The sequence below is a fragment of the Eutrigla gurnardus genome (genome assembly GCF_963514095.1).
Source record: "Eutrigla gurnardus genome assembly, chromosome: 7".
Classification (NCBI taxonomy): domain Eukaryota; kingdom Metazoa; phylum Chordata; class Actinopteri; order Perciformes; family Triglidae; genus Eutrigla; species Eutrigla gurnardus.
Genome location: NC_139921.1, coordinates 4864331 through 4880177, shown reverse-complemented (window position 1 = coordinate 4880177; position 15847 = coordinate 4864331). Strand labels below are relative to the sequence as shown.

Here is a 15847-nt window from a genome sequence, read left to right as displayed (position 1 = left end):
ATTTGTGGAAAACGGGGAAAATTTCAATAAGTCCAAAGGGCATTGACTCCAGTGTTTTGGTTTTTCAAGATTTTGTAAATGTTTATTAGCAATGCTAGTTGAAGTCAACATGGTCAGTTAGAATGTATCTTGATAAAAAGGCCCTTAAAAAGAACGTTCTAACCATTAAACAACATTGTGTACTATGTCTATGTAGTATTTTATTTTTTCTATGTAGTATTTTGTTGTCTAAAGCTAACGTTGGTTTTGTTGTCTAAAGCTAACGTTGGTTTTCTAGATTAATGCCGTCCTGTGTCCTGAAAGCCTTGGAGATTCTCCTGCTGTCGTCTGGACGCTGTACAACTCAAACGGGACCAAAACATTATTGGTCTCACCGTTAACTACCGTTCATAGTTCTCAAGAAATGAGGTCCCATTGGAGACACAGGAAGGGGCGGGACTTTGCCTCTCTGTTGTCAGTGTTGCCGTAGTGACAGTGTGCATCTCTGCCAGCAGGTGGAGACTCTGCTATGAATCAGTGTGAGGACCGAGAGGACGGAGTCCTTCCCTCTAAAACCACCCAGGATGGGGGACATGACAGCCAGACCAAAGCTCAGAGGTGAGACGAGGATCTCCAAGTGTCCAGGACTCAGATCACTTCACCATCATGATTCTCACTCAACAACATAAATATACATAATATTAACTAGATCGCTTTATTGAGTTTAAAATTAAACCTTTTTATTATCTGACTGTCCTGAGGTGAAGAATCAGGTCTTGGTCCAGACCTTTGTAGTCCATGTAGGGGATGATCTGAATCTAGTGTCGACTCTCCTGTTGAATCCATTTGTTTTCGCTTTGGTGAGACCAGAAGCTTTAATTGACCTCTGTACTTTTAGTTGTCTGAGAAGAAGAAGCAGTAAAGTTTGATGATAAGTGAAATAAAAAGACATTGAGATTAAATATTAACCTGACATACACCTGGACCAACACTGTAACCTGCTGACACTTCAGCTGATCAGCTTCAAATATTGAATGAAAGGAATGAAAGTTTAACTGGGAAATTCAGATTCTCTGTTGGTCTGTTGAACCACAAAAACACACGTCCATCAACATTAAGTCAAGTCTGCTGAATGAATAATGTGATGGTCTGAACTGCCAAACATACTGTGATAATAATGTTTTTTGATAATTTTGTGTTGTTGTGATGAATGAAGTTTAACTGGTGAGATTCTTGGGAAAGTATTTCCTTAAATTGTATTTATTGTATCAGGATGCAGCAGCAGAGACCAGACTCCCTTAGACCTGGACCTGGACCCAGCTGTGTGTCCATGAAGAGTGACCACTCTATGGGTCACCCTTTACTTTTTAAAGCTGAACAAGCTGCTGATGGAAGGTAAGAAATTAAACTGAACTCTCCTTACAGGATGAACCAGGTCTAGACTAGCCCCTTAAACAATAACTCTGAGTCCACCAGCCCTGAATCCTGCAAACTGTTAGGTCTTCTGAGCCACGATGATATGAGAGAGAGACAGTGTCATGTTTCACTGAAGCTCTAACAGAAAGGACCAATTCAATCCTTTTTAACTGCGATTAAACTAAAAAATAACAAATAAAGAATCAAACCTTAAAGAGACAGTGAGGAGAAAACCGTTTGAGCGGCTAATATTTCTTTCTTATGGAGTTTGACGTAGCAATAGAAAGCAGATGATGATCGGCAGCCCAGGGAAATAAGATTAGGTTGGCATGTGGAGGGCTGCTGTTGTGGCTCCACCGGTTCTTATGCAGTGAGGGGAATAGTGTACGGGTGGAAGGCTGCAGCTCAAACAGAGATCTCCAAGCTTGGAGGACACCAGGATCTCTTCTTTGGGTTTGCAGTCATCTGTGATGAAGAAGGGAGTCAACCGATGGATTGAGGACCGATGATTCAGGAATTTGGTCATGGAAGAAAAGGAGCAGAAAGCAGTATTATTCTTAGCAATGATAATTTGCAACAACAATGGAAATGGCTCTAGAGGAATTGAACTGTTTATACTTGGGATAGAGAATCGAGAGATGCTAAAATCGATAATTTTGTGTTTATTTATTTGTTTAATTATTGATTTATTTTTTTATATAGTATTATATACACTATCCAGAAGAAGGCCCAGCAGAGGTTATACTTCCTGAGACAGCTAAGAAAGTTTAATCTGCCTAAGGAGCTGCTGACCACTTTCTACTCAGCGATCATTCAGTCTGTCATCTGCACCTCCATCACTGTCTGGTTTGGGTCAGCCACCAAACGAGACAGGGCCAGACTGCAATGGACAATAAGGGCTGCAGAGAGGATTATTGGAGCTGACCTCCCTTCCATCCAGGTCCTGTCCAGGGTCAGGAAAAGGGCAGCAAAAATCTCTACAGACCCCTCACATCCTGGTCACAAACTGTTCAACCTCCTTCCCTCTGGTAGACGATATAGGGCACTGTTTGCCAAAACCAGCCGACACAAAGACAGCTTCTTCCCCCAAGCTGTCACTCTGTTGAACACTCAGAAATAGCACCACCCTTACACCGAACAAAGTCATGTGCACTTCAATCTTACAGTTACAATATTGTTATTAATACATCATCGTTGCACTGAACTGCCTTGCACTATATTTATATTTAATCTTAAAACTCAGTCTATACTGATACTGCACTATTCCCACCCTCTTTCCAACTGTATATTGCATCCTGCGTCTTGTCTGTGCCTGTTGGGGTGTCCACGACCATGGACAATTGTATTATCCCACCCATAGAATCTATTTATCTGTAAATGTATATACTGTATTTATTCATTTATTCTTATACATAGCTTACTGCCCTTATTCTATTTTTTCTATTTCTATTTTTACTGTTTCTTTTTTTTTTTTTTTTTTGTACTTGAGAGCAAAAGCTAACCGGAGTCAAATTCCTTGTTTGTTATGCAAACCTGGCCAGTAAAGTTGATTCTGATTCTGTCTATGAGAAAATGGTCCTACTTCTCTCTTGATGTATTATCTCGAGAAAAAAAAATTGTAAACATGAGTTTATGGTCTCTAGTTTCAAGTCTTCTTCAGTCCAGCATGATGTTCATTTACTACATAATGGTCCATTTAGAGTCCACCAGACCAGAAAGCAGGGGATGCTTTAGGGGGCGGGGCTTACCTACTGATTGACAGGTCCATTTAGAGTCCAACAGACCAGAAAGCAGGGGATGCTTTAGGGGGCGGGGCTACCTGCTGATTGACAGGTCTCTACCACACTACCAATGCAGTTATCTACTAAGATGACTTTAACACGTAGCTGTAAAGTTGACCTTGAATTGCGAAGCTAACTTTGTTAGCAGCTTCACACCAAAATCCAGATGGATCCAGATCCAGTTAGGTTGCTGCTTGTGGTGCCGCTCTGCTGCTAGTGTTCATCAGATCGCTCCAAGAATCCAAGACAGCAAAATGCCAAACCTGAGGATTCAAAACCGTAGTCCACAAACACAATGGGTGACGTCACCATGACGACGTCCACTTCTGATCTCCAGTCTGTGGTTTAGTGACTCTTTAAACTTGGTTTTCTCCACAGAGTTCAGCAGATCTCAGAGGTTCCGTTGACCCAGCAGCATCAAACACACCTGGACTCCATATTTATGGTGAGTACATGTACAAGCTCACCTTTCACTATTAACCACATCAACTACAGACTCAATGCTGAACAGGTTCTAGTGGTCTCCATGCTGCTCAGACCCACACATGAACCCCATGTTGGGTTCTTTAGAGTTCATGTTCAGTTTATCCTTCTGTTCCAGCTGCTGGAGGAGAACATCAGCACTTTTGTGAAGAACGAGCTGAAGAAGATCCAGAAGGTCCTGAGTCCAGATTACCCAGAATGCTTGGAGAGTGAGGACGAGGAGTTGTTGGACGGTGAGGATGAAGAGCAGAGGAGGAGCAGAGAGGCGTTTCAGAAGATCACAGTGCACTTCCTGAGGAGAATGAAGCAGGAGGAGCTGGCTGACTGTCTGCAGATCAGTAAGAGGATTTTAACAGATTTAACATGGTGGAAAGAAGAGAAGGATTCAACATGAAGAACTTCATATTTCTCCTAATAGGCTGCACACAACTTCAATGTTTAGGTTCTCTGGTTGTCTACAGACCCGATTACAGCTGATGTCATCATAAATATGCGTACACATGTTGTCAACGTTTGTCGTTTTGCTTCAACCATCCAGACGAGTTAGAAGCTTTAAACAGTGAATTTAAACTGTTAGTAGCATCTTAATATCTGCTTGTTACGTGTTCGGTTGTCAGAATCTATAATCCAACCAAGTTCTACTGAGTTCAGACAGGATCACGACCGTTTCAGAGAAACAGGTGTTTCACTTCACCCAGTGACCGTGTTAACTGGTGACTTTCAGCTCGTATAACTAAATTGTTGGTAGATGAAAAACAAAGGTGTATTTAAAATGGGCTTCTACGAGGACACCTCCATGTTCTGTTGGTGTTTTCAATGGTGGCGTCTCAGGGTGGAGGATTATATATTATATTTTCACTTCATCAGCTGAACCTGATTGATTTTGTGTCCAATAGTTATGATTTAATCATGAAAGAAGCTCATGAAGACACTACTACTGAGGACTATAGGAATACATGGCTCTAACACATGGCTTGTTCATAGACTGTTAAAGGGTCTGTAGGATCCACTAACTGGGTTCCTTTGTTGTTTATTCAGGAACCGCTGGTGCAGTGAACCAACGTAAACTCAAGACTTACCTCAAGAAGAAGTTCCAGTGTTTGTTTGAGGGCATCACTAAAGCAGGAAACCCAACCCTCCTGAATCAGGTCTACACGGAGCTCCACGTCACAGAGGGAGGGACTGCAGAGGTCAATGACCAACATGAGGTCAGACAGATTGAAACGGCATCCAGGAAACCAGACAGACCAGAAACAACCATCAGACAAGAAGACATCTTTAAAGGCTCACCTGGAAGGGATGAACCAATCAGAACAGTGATGACAAAGGGAGTGGCTGGCATCGGGAAAACAGTGTTAACACAGAAGTTCACTCTGGACTGGGCTGAAGACAAAGCCAACCAGGACATACAGTTCACGTTTCCATTCACTTTCAGAGAGCTGAACCTGCTGAAAGAGAAGAAGTTCAGCTTGGTGGAACTCCTTCATCACTTCTTCACCGAAACCAAAGAAGCAGGAATCTGCAGGTTTAAAGAGTTCCAGGTTGCGTTCATCTTTGACGGTCTGGACGAGTGTCGACTTCCTCTGGACTTCCACAACAATGAGATCCTGACTGATGTTACAGAGTCCACCTCGGTGGATGTGCTGCTGACAAACCTCATCAGGGGGAAACTGCTTCCCTCTGCTCGTCTCTGGATAACCACAAGACCTGCTGCAGCCAATCAGATCCCTCCTGGGTGTGTTGACATGGTGACAGAGGTCAGAGGGTTCACTGACCCACAGAAGGAGGACTACTTCAGGAAGAGGTTCAGAGATGAGGAGCAGGCTAACAGGATCATCTCCCACATCAAGACCTCACGAAGCCTCCACATCATGTGCCACATCCCGGTCTTCTGCTGGATCACTGCTACAGTTCTGGAGGACGTGTTGAAGACCAGGGAGGGAGGGGAGCTGCCCAAGACCCTGACCGACATGTACATCCACTTCCTGGTGGTTCAGTCCAAACTGAAGAACGTCAAGTATGATGGAGGAGCTGAGACGGATCCACACTGGAGTCCACAGAGCAGAGAGATGATTAAGTCTCTAGGAAAACTGGCTTTTGAGCAGCTGCAGAAAGGAAACCTGATCTTCTATGAACCAGACCTGAAAGAGTGTGGCATCGATATCAAAGCAGCCTCAGTGTACTCAGGAGTGTTCACACAGGTCTTCAGAGAGGAGAGAGGACTGTACCAGGACCAGGTGTTCTGCTTCGTCCATCTGAGTGTTCAGGAGTTTCTGGCTGCTCTTCATGTCCATCTGACCTTCGTCAACTCTGGTGTCAATCTGATGGCAGAAAAACAAACAACCTCCTGGTGGTCTAAAGTCTCCAGAGACAAACCTAAACTAACACATCTGCACCAGAGAGCTGTGGACAAGGCCTTACAGAGTCCAAACGGACACCTGGACCTGTTCCTCCGTTTCCTTCTGGGTCTGTCACTAGAGACCAATCAGAAACACCTACGAGGTCTGCTGACACAGACAGGAAGTAGCTCACAGACCAATCAGGAAGCAGTCCAGTACATCAAGAAGAAGCTTGATGAGGATCTGTCTCCAGAGAGAAGCATCAATCTGTTCCACTGTCTGAATGAACTGAATGATCGTTCTCTGGTGGAGGAGATCCAACAGTATCTGACTTTCGGACTTCTCTCCTCCGAAGAACTGTCTCCTGGTCAGTGGTCAGCTCTGGTCTTCATCTTACTGTCATCAGAAAAACATCTGGACGTGTTTGACCTGAAGGAATACTTTGCTTCAGAGGAGGTTCTTCTGAGGCTGCTGCCGGTGGTCCAAGCCTCCAGCAAAGCTCTGTAAATATAGTTTTTCATTCAGAAAACAACAAACCATCTTGGAATTACAAGGTTCTATCTGCATTCTGAACCATTTCATTGGTTTTCCCAACTGCAAAAGGTAAAGAAGTAAAAAGTAGTTCCAAATAGTTACTTAAGAGTAAAGGTAAGAAAGTATTTAGTGAAAAAACTACTTGAGTACTGAGTAACTTTACTGAGTAAATTCTGATTATTGTGGCCCCGCACCTGGTGATCTGAGAGACTACCGACGTTGGAAGTGAGTTTTGTCAACATAAGAATGACTCGACCCACAAGAATCCGCGTGATGAGCAGCTACAAACAGAATCTCACATCAGAAACATTCAGAAATGAACTGATTCACAACTGAAAGTGAAACTTTAATAGGATCGACAGATTCACTGACTTTAGACGGTAAAAGTCGGCGGGGATTTCAAAAAGTGGGCAGTATATTGTGACTCCTCCATAAATTATTGCACATACACTTTCATATTTATGCACATTTGTCTGAATGACAAGGATTTAGAATTAGAACTACTAGAATGTTTTTTCAGTAAATGTCTTTGATTCATCAACCACATAATTAGACACCATCTGAGGAGTTTTCATTGTTAGCTTCCACACAGTCAAGCTACACATATTTCCTCATGTTATTCTGGCAGGTAGACTGCCAGCTAATGCTAGTCAGCTTATGCTAGCTTCCTCATGTTAGTCTGGCAGCTAACCCTAGCCACCATGTGCTAGTTTCCTTATATTACCCAATAAGTTAATGCTAGCCAGCTTATGCCAGCTTCATATGATCATTCTACCCAGATAATGCAAGCTTTCTAATATTAGCCTATTAGATAATTATAGCTGCCATACCCTAGCTTCATATGCTAATGCTAGCCAGATAATGGTAGATTCCTATATATTCCTAATGTTGCCATACTAATCATAGGAAGCCAGTGTTATCTGGCTAGCATGGTAGCTGTCCTGCTGTCTTTCACAAGGCTTGATCTTGAGGTTTCTTCTAAGCGTTGCGTTGGCGTGACATTTCCTCTGCTCCTTGTTGCTGCTGCCACTGAGCAACCACAGCAACATGACAAAGAAGCACAACCCCATTGGTCTGTCTGTATGCATTTGACCTGCTGATTGGCTCACAAGTAGAACCTTAGAGAACCAAGGTGGTTTGACTTTGGAAATAGAACCTTTTTGTTTCCTACATAAAACACCTCACATAATGTTACTAAGTTGTCATAGAATAAGAATATGTGAATAACTTAATTATGACAAAAATGTCAGTTAGAACCTGAGGTGATGAACAGTTGTTTGTAATTGTTTAATCACCAATTTCCGATTCCTCTTCAGACTCAGTGGCTGTAACCTCTCAGAGAGAAGCTGTGAAGTTCTGTCCTCAGTTCTCAGCTCCCAGTCCTCCAGTCTAAGAGAACTGGACCTGAGTAACAACGACCTGCAGGATTCAGGAGTGAAGCTGCTGTCTGCTGGCCTGGAGAGTCCACACTGTCGACTGGAAACTCTCAGGTCAGATTCAACTACTTTGAGAAGTTTACCTATGAAGCTTTCGATGATGTGTTTACATGCACCAAATATTCAGTTAGGGCTGCACGGTGGTGTAGTGGGTAGCACTGTCGCCTCACAGCAGGTTTGGGTTCCTTCTATGTGGAGTTTGCATGTTCTCCCCGTGTAAGTGTCACACAGTGTGACGTTCTTATAATACCAGCAATTCAAATTTACACTGTTAAAAAAATGTCACAACCTGTGGCATTAATATAATTAATTTTAAACACAAGTAAAACTTCAGTAAAAGTCCACGTCTCTAAACAAGGGTAAAATACCGGGTAAAAGCAGTCCCAACTCCTGACTGCAGCAGATGGGGTCTCCAGTCCCACAGAAGGATGTATAAATTAATTATATAAACTAATAGGTTTGAGCCAAAATAAATTAATAACCACTTCACCCAAAAACAAACTAAATATCCATGCAATAAATAAAATAGCAAACAAAAGGCAGAAGGAAACACAAAGGCTCTCCCCTCTTCAGTATACAGTTGCTTTCAATCCTTCTGTATGGATCTACAAACGCATTGGCTCTTCACAGATAGATCAATGGTAGAAATAATGGTCAGACTTAAAGCTGTAGTCTACGATTTTTCACTTGAGCCAAAATTGATCTAATAGTAGCCATCCGGTCCACATGGCTACTATTGGCTAAATGTTCCGATCCAATCCTCGTCACTCTCCTGCTCACGTCTCGTCCCGACTCACTTCCACGTTTGAAACTACGAGCAGACGAGACGCTTGTTGCCCTGAGCAGTTCAGGCACGGAGCAGGGCTCTCACGTGAGTTCAGAGTGAGATTTTGGCTGAGGCTGCGGTGTCAGAGGGGAGGGGGGGGGGGGGGGGGTATTGAGATTGTGGCGAGCGATTGCCGAGCAGTTTGGGATCGGGGACGTACTGCAGGTCGGGGTGAGAGAGAAATCCGATCGGCACCCGCTGCATTTACACCGATAATGTTTCATCATCCGTGGCCGTAATAAACACTATTGCTGCTTTGTACATGTTGTGGAAGTCCCGGACACACCGGGAAACTAAACGGCCTGCCTGAGTTCATAAGCGGAGGGAATGTTCCCAATCATTGTCTATGTAAGAAGCCGTGTAATGCCGTCACGCCACGGCGAGTTTCGAGAAGTTGTCATAGAATAAGAATATGTGAATAACTTAATTATGACAGAAATGTCAGTTAGAACCTGAGGGGATGAACAGTTGTTTGTAATTGTTTCATCACTAATTTCTGATTCCTCTTCAGACTCAGTGGCTGTAACCTCTCAGAGAGAAGCTGTGAAGGTCTGTCCTCAGTTCTCAGCTCCCAGTCCTCCAGTCTAAGAGACCTGGACCTGAGTAACAACAACCTGCAGGATTCAGGAGTGAAGCTGCTGTCTGCTGGTCTGGAGAGTCCACACTGTCGACTGGAAACTCTCAGGTCAGATTCAACTACTTTGAGAAGTTTACCTATGAAGCTTTCAATGATGTGTTTACATGCACCAAATATTCAGTTATTTATATTCACGTATACCTAAAAAGACACGTTTGCTACTAATCTGTTAACATGGCTGATGAAGTACTGTTTCTGCTGCTAACGACTTGCCAGCAAAAGAACAAAACAAAACTTTTGTCAAAACCAAACATCTTGTTTATCTTTTCCCTGCCGTTCGATGTTTTAATAGTTTTATAAATCCACCTGGTGTTTATAAATGCTGTTGCAAACGTCAGTCTACGTTTGTGAACGTCACTCCATGAACATGTGAGCCTGAACTACAACACCAGACTGTCTCTGCTGTCAAGGTGGAGCCAGTTTGAACCACTTTCTATACAGTTGAGTTTATTGAGTTTATATGAAATGAACTAATATTCTTGTCACGGTGGCTGAAGCAGCAGGGAGGACCCACATGCAGACTCAAAGCTATGCAGATGCAATGAAGACATATTATTCATGAAAACACCCCCTAGTGGCCAGCAGAGAGAATGCAGCTTTAAGGACCTTCAGGCTTGACTTCACTTTTCTGAACCAGAGGTTGAAGCCTGATTGGAATATCAACTCTGACAACTGAACATGAACCAACCAGACATTTTGATGCTGCTGACAGTTTTAATTCAAAGTTTAAAGCTTCTAACTCGTCTGCACGGCGGAGACAAAACGCCATTTTAACACCAACATGTGCACACACATTTATGATGACAATGACTGTAAAAGGCTCTATAGCAAGGGTCACTAAGAGGTGGAGCTTGGCCCCGATCCAGACCCAGACCCCGTCCTATCTGGACCCAGACCCATAACTGATAGATCATTGAGAATTATGAAATGATGACGGAGCGTTTCTATTTTACTGCTGCAGCGTTAGCATCACTACACTGGTTCAGATGGTTGGAGGCTAAATCATCTCACTGGTTGCTACTCACAAACACGTAATTACCCGGTAATGCAACGGGGTGAAACGTTAACTCCAAACTTAATCAAATCTGTGCAAACTGGAGTTTCTGTGAGTGACGTTTCTATGGTGACAACTGACGAGACTCACTGACAGCTGACAGATCGATCAGAGAGTGGAGGTGATAAACGTCAGTCAGGTCGGTGAGATCTAGAGCCGATAGATAAGTTCACACGGCTGCTCTCAAAGAGGAACGCTGACAGTGAGAACAGAGCTTTGAATCAAGACAGACTCTTTTCTTCCAACTGGCAGTTGAACACCTGAATGCCTCATATGTTCTGAGACTCTTAAGAAGCACATTTTCAAAGCTGTGTTTTGTATTTTACTGTTATTATCAGAGTACTTGTTATTCATAATTCCTCCAGTTCAATATGAAAACTATGAACATTGTTGAAATGTTTTTGAATTACAGCCTTTTTTCTTTGCTAGATGGTTTAAATTCAATACCAGATCTTTGTTGGCACACCAGGTCTGAAGACAGACCACATAGACTGTTTCAACTGTTGTTTCTTCTCTTTTCTAATGCTTCAATTTCTCTCTCAATCATTTCAGCTCGTCTCTTTTCTTTCTTTTAATGTCCTCCTCTGTCCATCTCTGTCCATCACTCAGCCACGCTTATCCCACCCAGTACAACATCAACACAACAAAAGACAAATATCACTTTTTCTCATTTTAAAAAGTGGACAAATGGACATACGTCTATGTAAAGTCCCCAGAAGTGACAGAAGTGTGTGTGTCTTCAGTCTGTCAGGTTGTCTGATCACAGAGGACAGCTGTTCTTCTCTGGCCTCAGCTCTGGACTCCAACCCCTCCTATCTGAGACAGCTGGACCTGAGCTGCAATCATCCAGGAGACTCAGGAGTCAAGCTGCTGTCTGCTGGACTGGAGGGTCCACACTGGAGACTGGACACTCTCAGGTGAGGACAGGTGGACAGACATCAGACTGGACACTCTCAGGTGAGGACAGGTGGACAGACATCAGACTGGACACTCTCAGGTGAGGACAGGTGGACAGACATCAGACTGGACACTCTCAGGTGAGGACAGATGGACAGACATCAGACTGGACACTCTCAGGTGAGGACAGGTGGACAGACATCAGACTGGACTCTCAGGTGAGGACAGATGGACAGACACCAGACTGGACACTCTCAGGTGAGGACAGGTGGACAGACATCAGACTGGACACTCTCAGGTGAGGACAGATGGACAGGCATCAGACTGGACACTCTCAGGTGAGGACAGATGGACAGGCATCAGACTGGACACTCTCAGGTGAGGACAGATGGACAGGCATCAGACTGGACACTCTCAGGTGAGGACAGGTGGACAGACATCAGACTGGACTCTCAGGTGAGGACAGATGGACAGACACCAGACTGGACACTCTCAGGTGAGGACAGGTGGACAGACATCAGACTGGACACTCTCAGGTGAGGACAGATGGACAGACATCAGAGTGGTCTCTTAGGTGAGGACAGATGGACAGACATCAGACTGGACACTCTCAGGTGAGGACAGATGGACAGGCATCAGACTGGACACTCTCAGGTGAGGACAGGTGGACAGACATCAGACTGGACTCTCAGGTGAGGACAGATGGACAGACACCAGACTGGACACTCTCAGGTGAGGACAGGTGGACAGACATCAGACTGGACACTCTCAGGTGAGGACAGATGGACAGACATCAGAGTGGTCTCTTAGGTGAGGACAGATGGACAGACATCAGACTGGACACTCTCAGGTGAGGACAGATGGACAGACATCAGACTGGACTCTTAGGTGAGGACAGATGGACAGACACCAGACTGGACTCTCAGGTGAGGACAGATGGACAGACATCAGACTGGGCACTCAGGTGAGGACAGATGGACAGACATCAGACTGGACTCTCAGGTGAGGACAGATGGACAGACATCAGACTGGACTCTCTAATGTGAGGACAGATGGACAGACATCAGACTGGACTCTCAGGTGAGGACAGGTGGACAGACATCAGACTGGACTCTCTAATGTGAGGACAGATGGACAGACATCAGACTGGACTCTCAGGTGAGGACAGGTGGACAGACATCAGACTGAACACTCTCAGGTGAGGACAGATGGACAGACACCAGACTGGACACTCTCAGGTGAGGACAGATGGACAGACATCAGACTGGACACTCAGGTGAGGACAGATGGACAGACATCAGAGTGGACACTCAGGTGAGGACAGATGGACAACAGCTCCAGACTGTGTCTCCGTCTCTGACTGAGGAACTGGGGTTCATGTTTAATGGTGGACCTGATTGAGGTCTTTGAATGTCTTCCTGCAGGGTGGACCATGGGGGACAGCAGAGACTGAGACCTGGTCTGAGGAAGTGTGAGTATGTTTTCAGTAACTCAGCTGCTCCAGATTTGAACGTGTTCATGACTGAAATCCGATGATCACGTTTCTATCAGGATGTAGCGTTTGTTTCTTCGTGGCTGTAAAGATGTCGTGTTGTGTTCACACCAAACGCCACATTTTCACACTCAATTACACACAAAGTCAACGCAGAGACACAAACGGACGGCAATTCCTGCCAGACGGCAACGGAGACGTGTTTGTGTGAGTTTAAATATTTCAACTCAAGAGATAAATTCCTCTGTGTCTCTAAAGCGTCTCAGCGTTGAGATCGTCCTCCTGTCGTCCTGACGTCCCTGAATCCTAAATGGAGGAACCAGATGTTGTCTCCTGGGTCTGTGGTCCCCTATAGGTCTACAATAGTAGCTCACATTAGTCCAGAGACCAGACCAGACTATGTGGAGGAACCAGAGACTGTCTGTGGTCCCCCAGAGGTCTAGATAGTAGCTCACATTAGACCAGAGACCAGACCAGACTATGTGGAGGAACCAGAGACTGTCTGTGGTCCCCTAGAGGTCTAGATAGTAGCTCACATTAGTCCAGAGACCAGACCACAGGTTGGTCTGGTTTCAATCTTTAGTAATTTAAGGCCAAACCAACTTTCCTAACGGCTCTACATATATTACACTAATTATACACATATATAGAAACCTGTTCTCCAGGCAGGACCACACGGCCTCCCACAAAGAACACCCCCACTCCACATGGCTGACTGGTCGACACCCACAGCCGCCATCTTGTAACACACACACACACACACACACACACACACACACACACACACACACCCACACCCACACACACACACACACACACACACACACACACACACACTTGTATAGTATTTAGTTAGATAGGCCACTTGGACTTAGTGTATGTTTCTTTGTTTATTGTTAATAAACCCCTTATGAACATACTGCTGTGTTTATTAATGCTGTATAAGAATGAATGATATCAACCTCTTCTCTGTGAAGAATTCACTAATCCTTCAACTGTTTGTACTCATATTCTAATAGTTATTCATTATTGGCATTTGAGTACAAACACCTTTATATTGAGACTGAGTATTGATATTAATAATTATCTATCAATAACTGAATCTGCTCCTGCTAGTTTCCCAACACTGTGTTTTTCTCTGCCATCCAACAAAACACACACCACTACACACCGGTGTCCTGTTTATCAATGAAATGTATGACGTGACCCATCACCATCAAGTTACCGCCCCCTTGTGATGTCATATACTAATACCCAAAGTATATTTATTAAGCTTTAAAACACAAACCAAAAACACCCAACTGTCTCCAACAATAACCTTTAGCTGCATTGTGTTTGTTCTCTCCATCAGATGTCTGTGAACTGGAACTGGACACAAACACAGTCAGCAGAAACCTCAAACTGGACGACACCAACAGGAAGGTGACAGGTGTGTCAGACGACCAGTCATATCCAGATCATCCAGACAGATTTGACTCACAGCCTCAGATGCTGTGTAGAGACGGTCTGACTGGTCGCTGTTACTGGGAGGTCCAGTGGAGAGGAGAGGTTTATATATCAGTGAGTTACAGAGGAATCAAGAGGAGAGGAAACGAGTCTGGGTTTGGATGGAATGATCAGTCTTGGTGTCTGAGTTGTTATGGTGGTCGTTACTCTGTCTGGCACAAAAACAAAGAAACACTCATCTCCTCCTCCTCCTCCTCCTCCTCTGGTGTGGTAGCAGTGTACTTGGACTGTCCTGCTGGCACTTTGACCTTCTACAGAGTCTCCTCTAACAAACTGATCCACCTCCACACCTTCAACACCACATTCACTGAACCTCTTTATCCTGGGTTTAAAGTCTGGACTGGATCAGTGTCTCTGCGTCTCTGAAACTGTTCACAACAAACACAAAGCGGTGTGATTACATTCAGAGTCAATGCAAAGATGTGAATGAAAACATTGCAGTTTGTAATCCGTCAGGTTCATTCCTCCTTGTACTTGTTGTAAATGTATTAATGCTTGTGTAAATGTACTTAAATGAATGGAGTATATCGGGATGGCTTTGTCTTTAGACTGAACCTTGTCGTGTTGAGGAACATGCATTAGTGACTGGAGCAAATAGTTGCTGTCCAGTGAAAACCATCAACATGAAACACAGAGCACACACAGATTAGAATAGAAAACATAATGTATTTAACATATTACAAATAAAAAACATATTAAACTGTTTCTTCATTGTTGGAGAAAATGCTCCTGCTAAATCCACTAAGGAATTATAAACTATGATGATGCTGCAGCTGTGATTTTCCATTCATCAACGCTTTATAACGCTTGCTCTTGGGTGATGTTGGGACTTTGAACATCATGAGGGTGTTCTAGTCCTGCTGTATGTGAAAACATGTATGACATAACTTTTGTTATGATATGGAACAATAAATAAAATTGCATTTAAAAGAGAATAAACTGTTCTTGAACTCATATTTTAGAAAAAGTGCATTTTAATTAAGGTCCCATATTATGAAAACATGTTTTCTCTGGTCTCTACACCTATAAACTGGTCCTCCCTGAGCCTGTCAACTCCCAGGATGAGGAAAACAAGTGACTCCTGCATGGTCTCTGCAGCGCCCCCACTGGTACAACGGTGCTCCTACAGGCTGTTCAGATTCAGCTCCCGTCGGTAACGGAACCCGGGGGCATGTCTGACCCAGCAACTTGCAAACATTGGTGCATGCTACCGCTAGCGTAAGCAGCATCGTCTCCGTCTCTCTCCAAGTAGGCGATGACAGAAGGAGCTCATTAGCATTTAAAGGTGCAGACACAGAAACAGCCTGTTCTCAGCAGAGCTCATTTGAGCAACTTTTAGACAGCTGAAAATCAGGACCACGGATGGGTTTGGGGCAATGCATATCAAAAACAGATAGCCATGTGAAAAAAAGCCATGTGTACACCTGGGACACATAGTCCCAACTTCAAATATCACAACTATAACAA

General features: G+C 44.0%; 1 protein-coding gene across 1 annotated transcript; it reads left to right on the top strand.

Annotated features, from left to right (window-relative positions):
• Positions 1-499: 499 nt before the first annotated feature.
• Positions 500-15319, top strand: LOC311016323 (protein NLRC3-like). Its single transcript, XM_084013952.1, has 10 exons — positions 500-597; positions 1252-1374; positions 3555-3621; positions 3778-3997; positions 4698-6501; positions 7849-8022; positions 9306-9479; positions 11229-11402; positions 12807-12853; positions 14226-15319. Exons 1-10 carry the CDS (start codon positions 509-511, stop codon positions 14744-14746), a joined length of 3393 nt encoding a protein of 1130 aa, XP_083870078.1. The 5' UTR covers positions 500-508; the 3' UTR covers positions 14747-15319.
• The last annotated feature ends 528 nt before the right edge of the window (positions 15320-15847 follow it).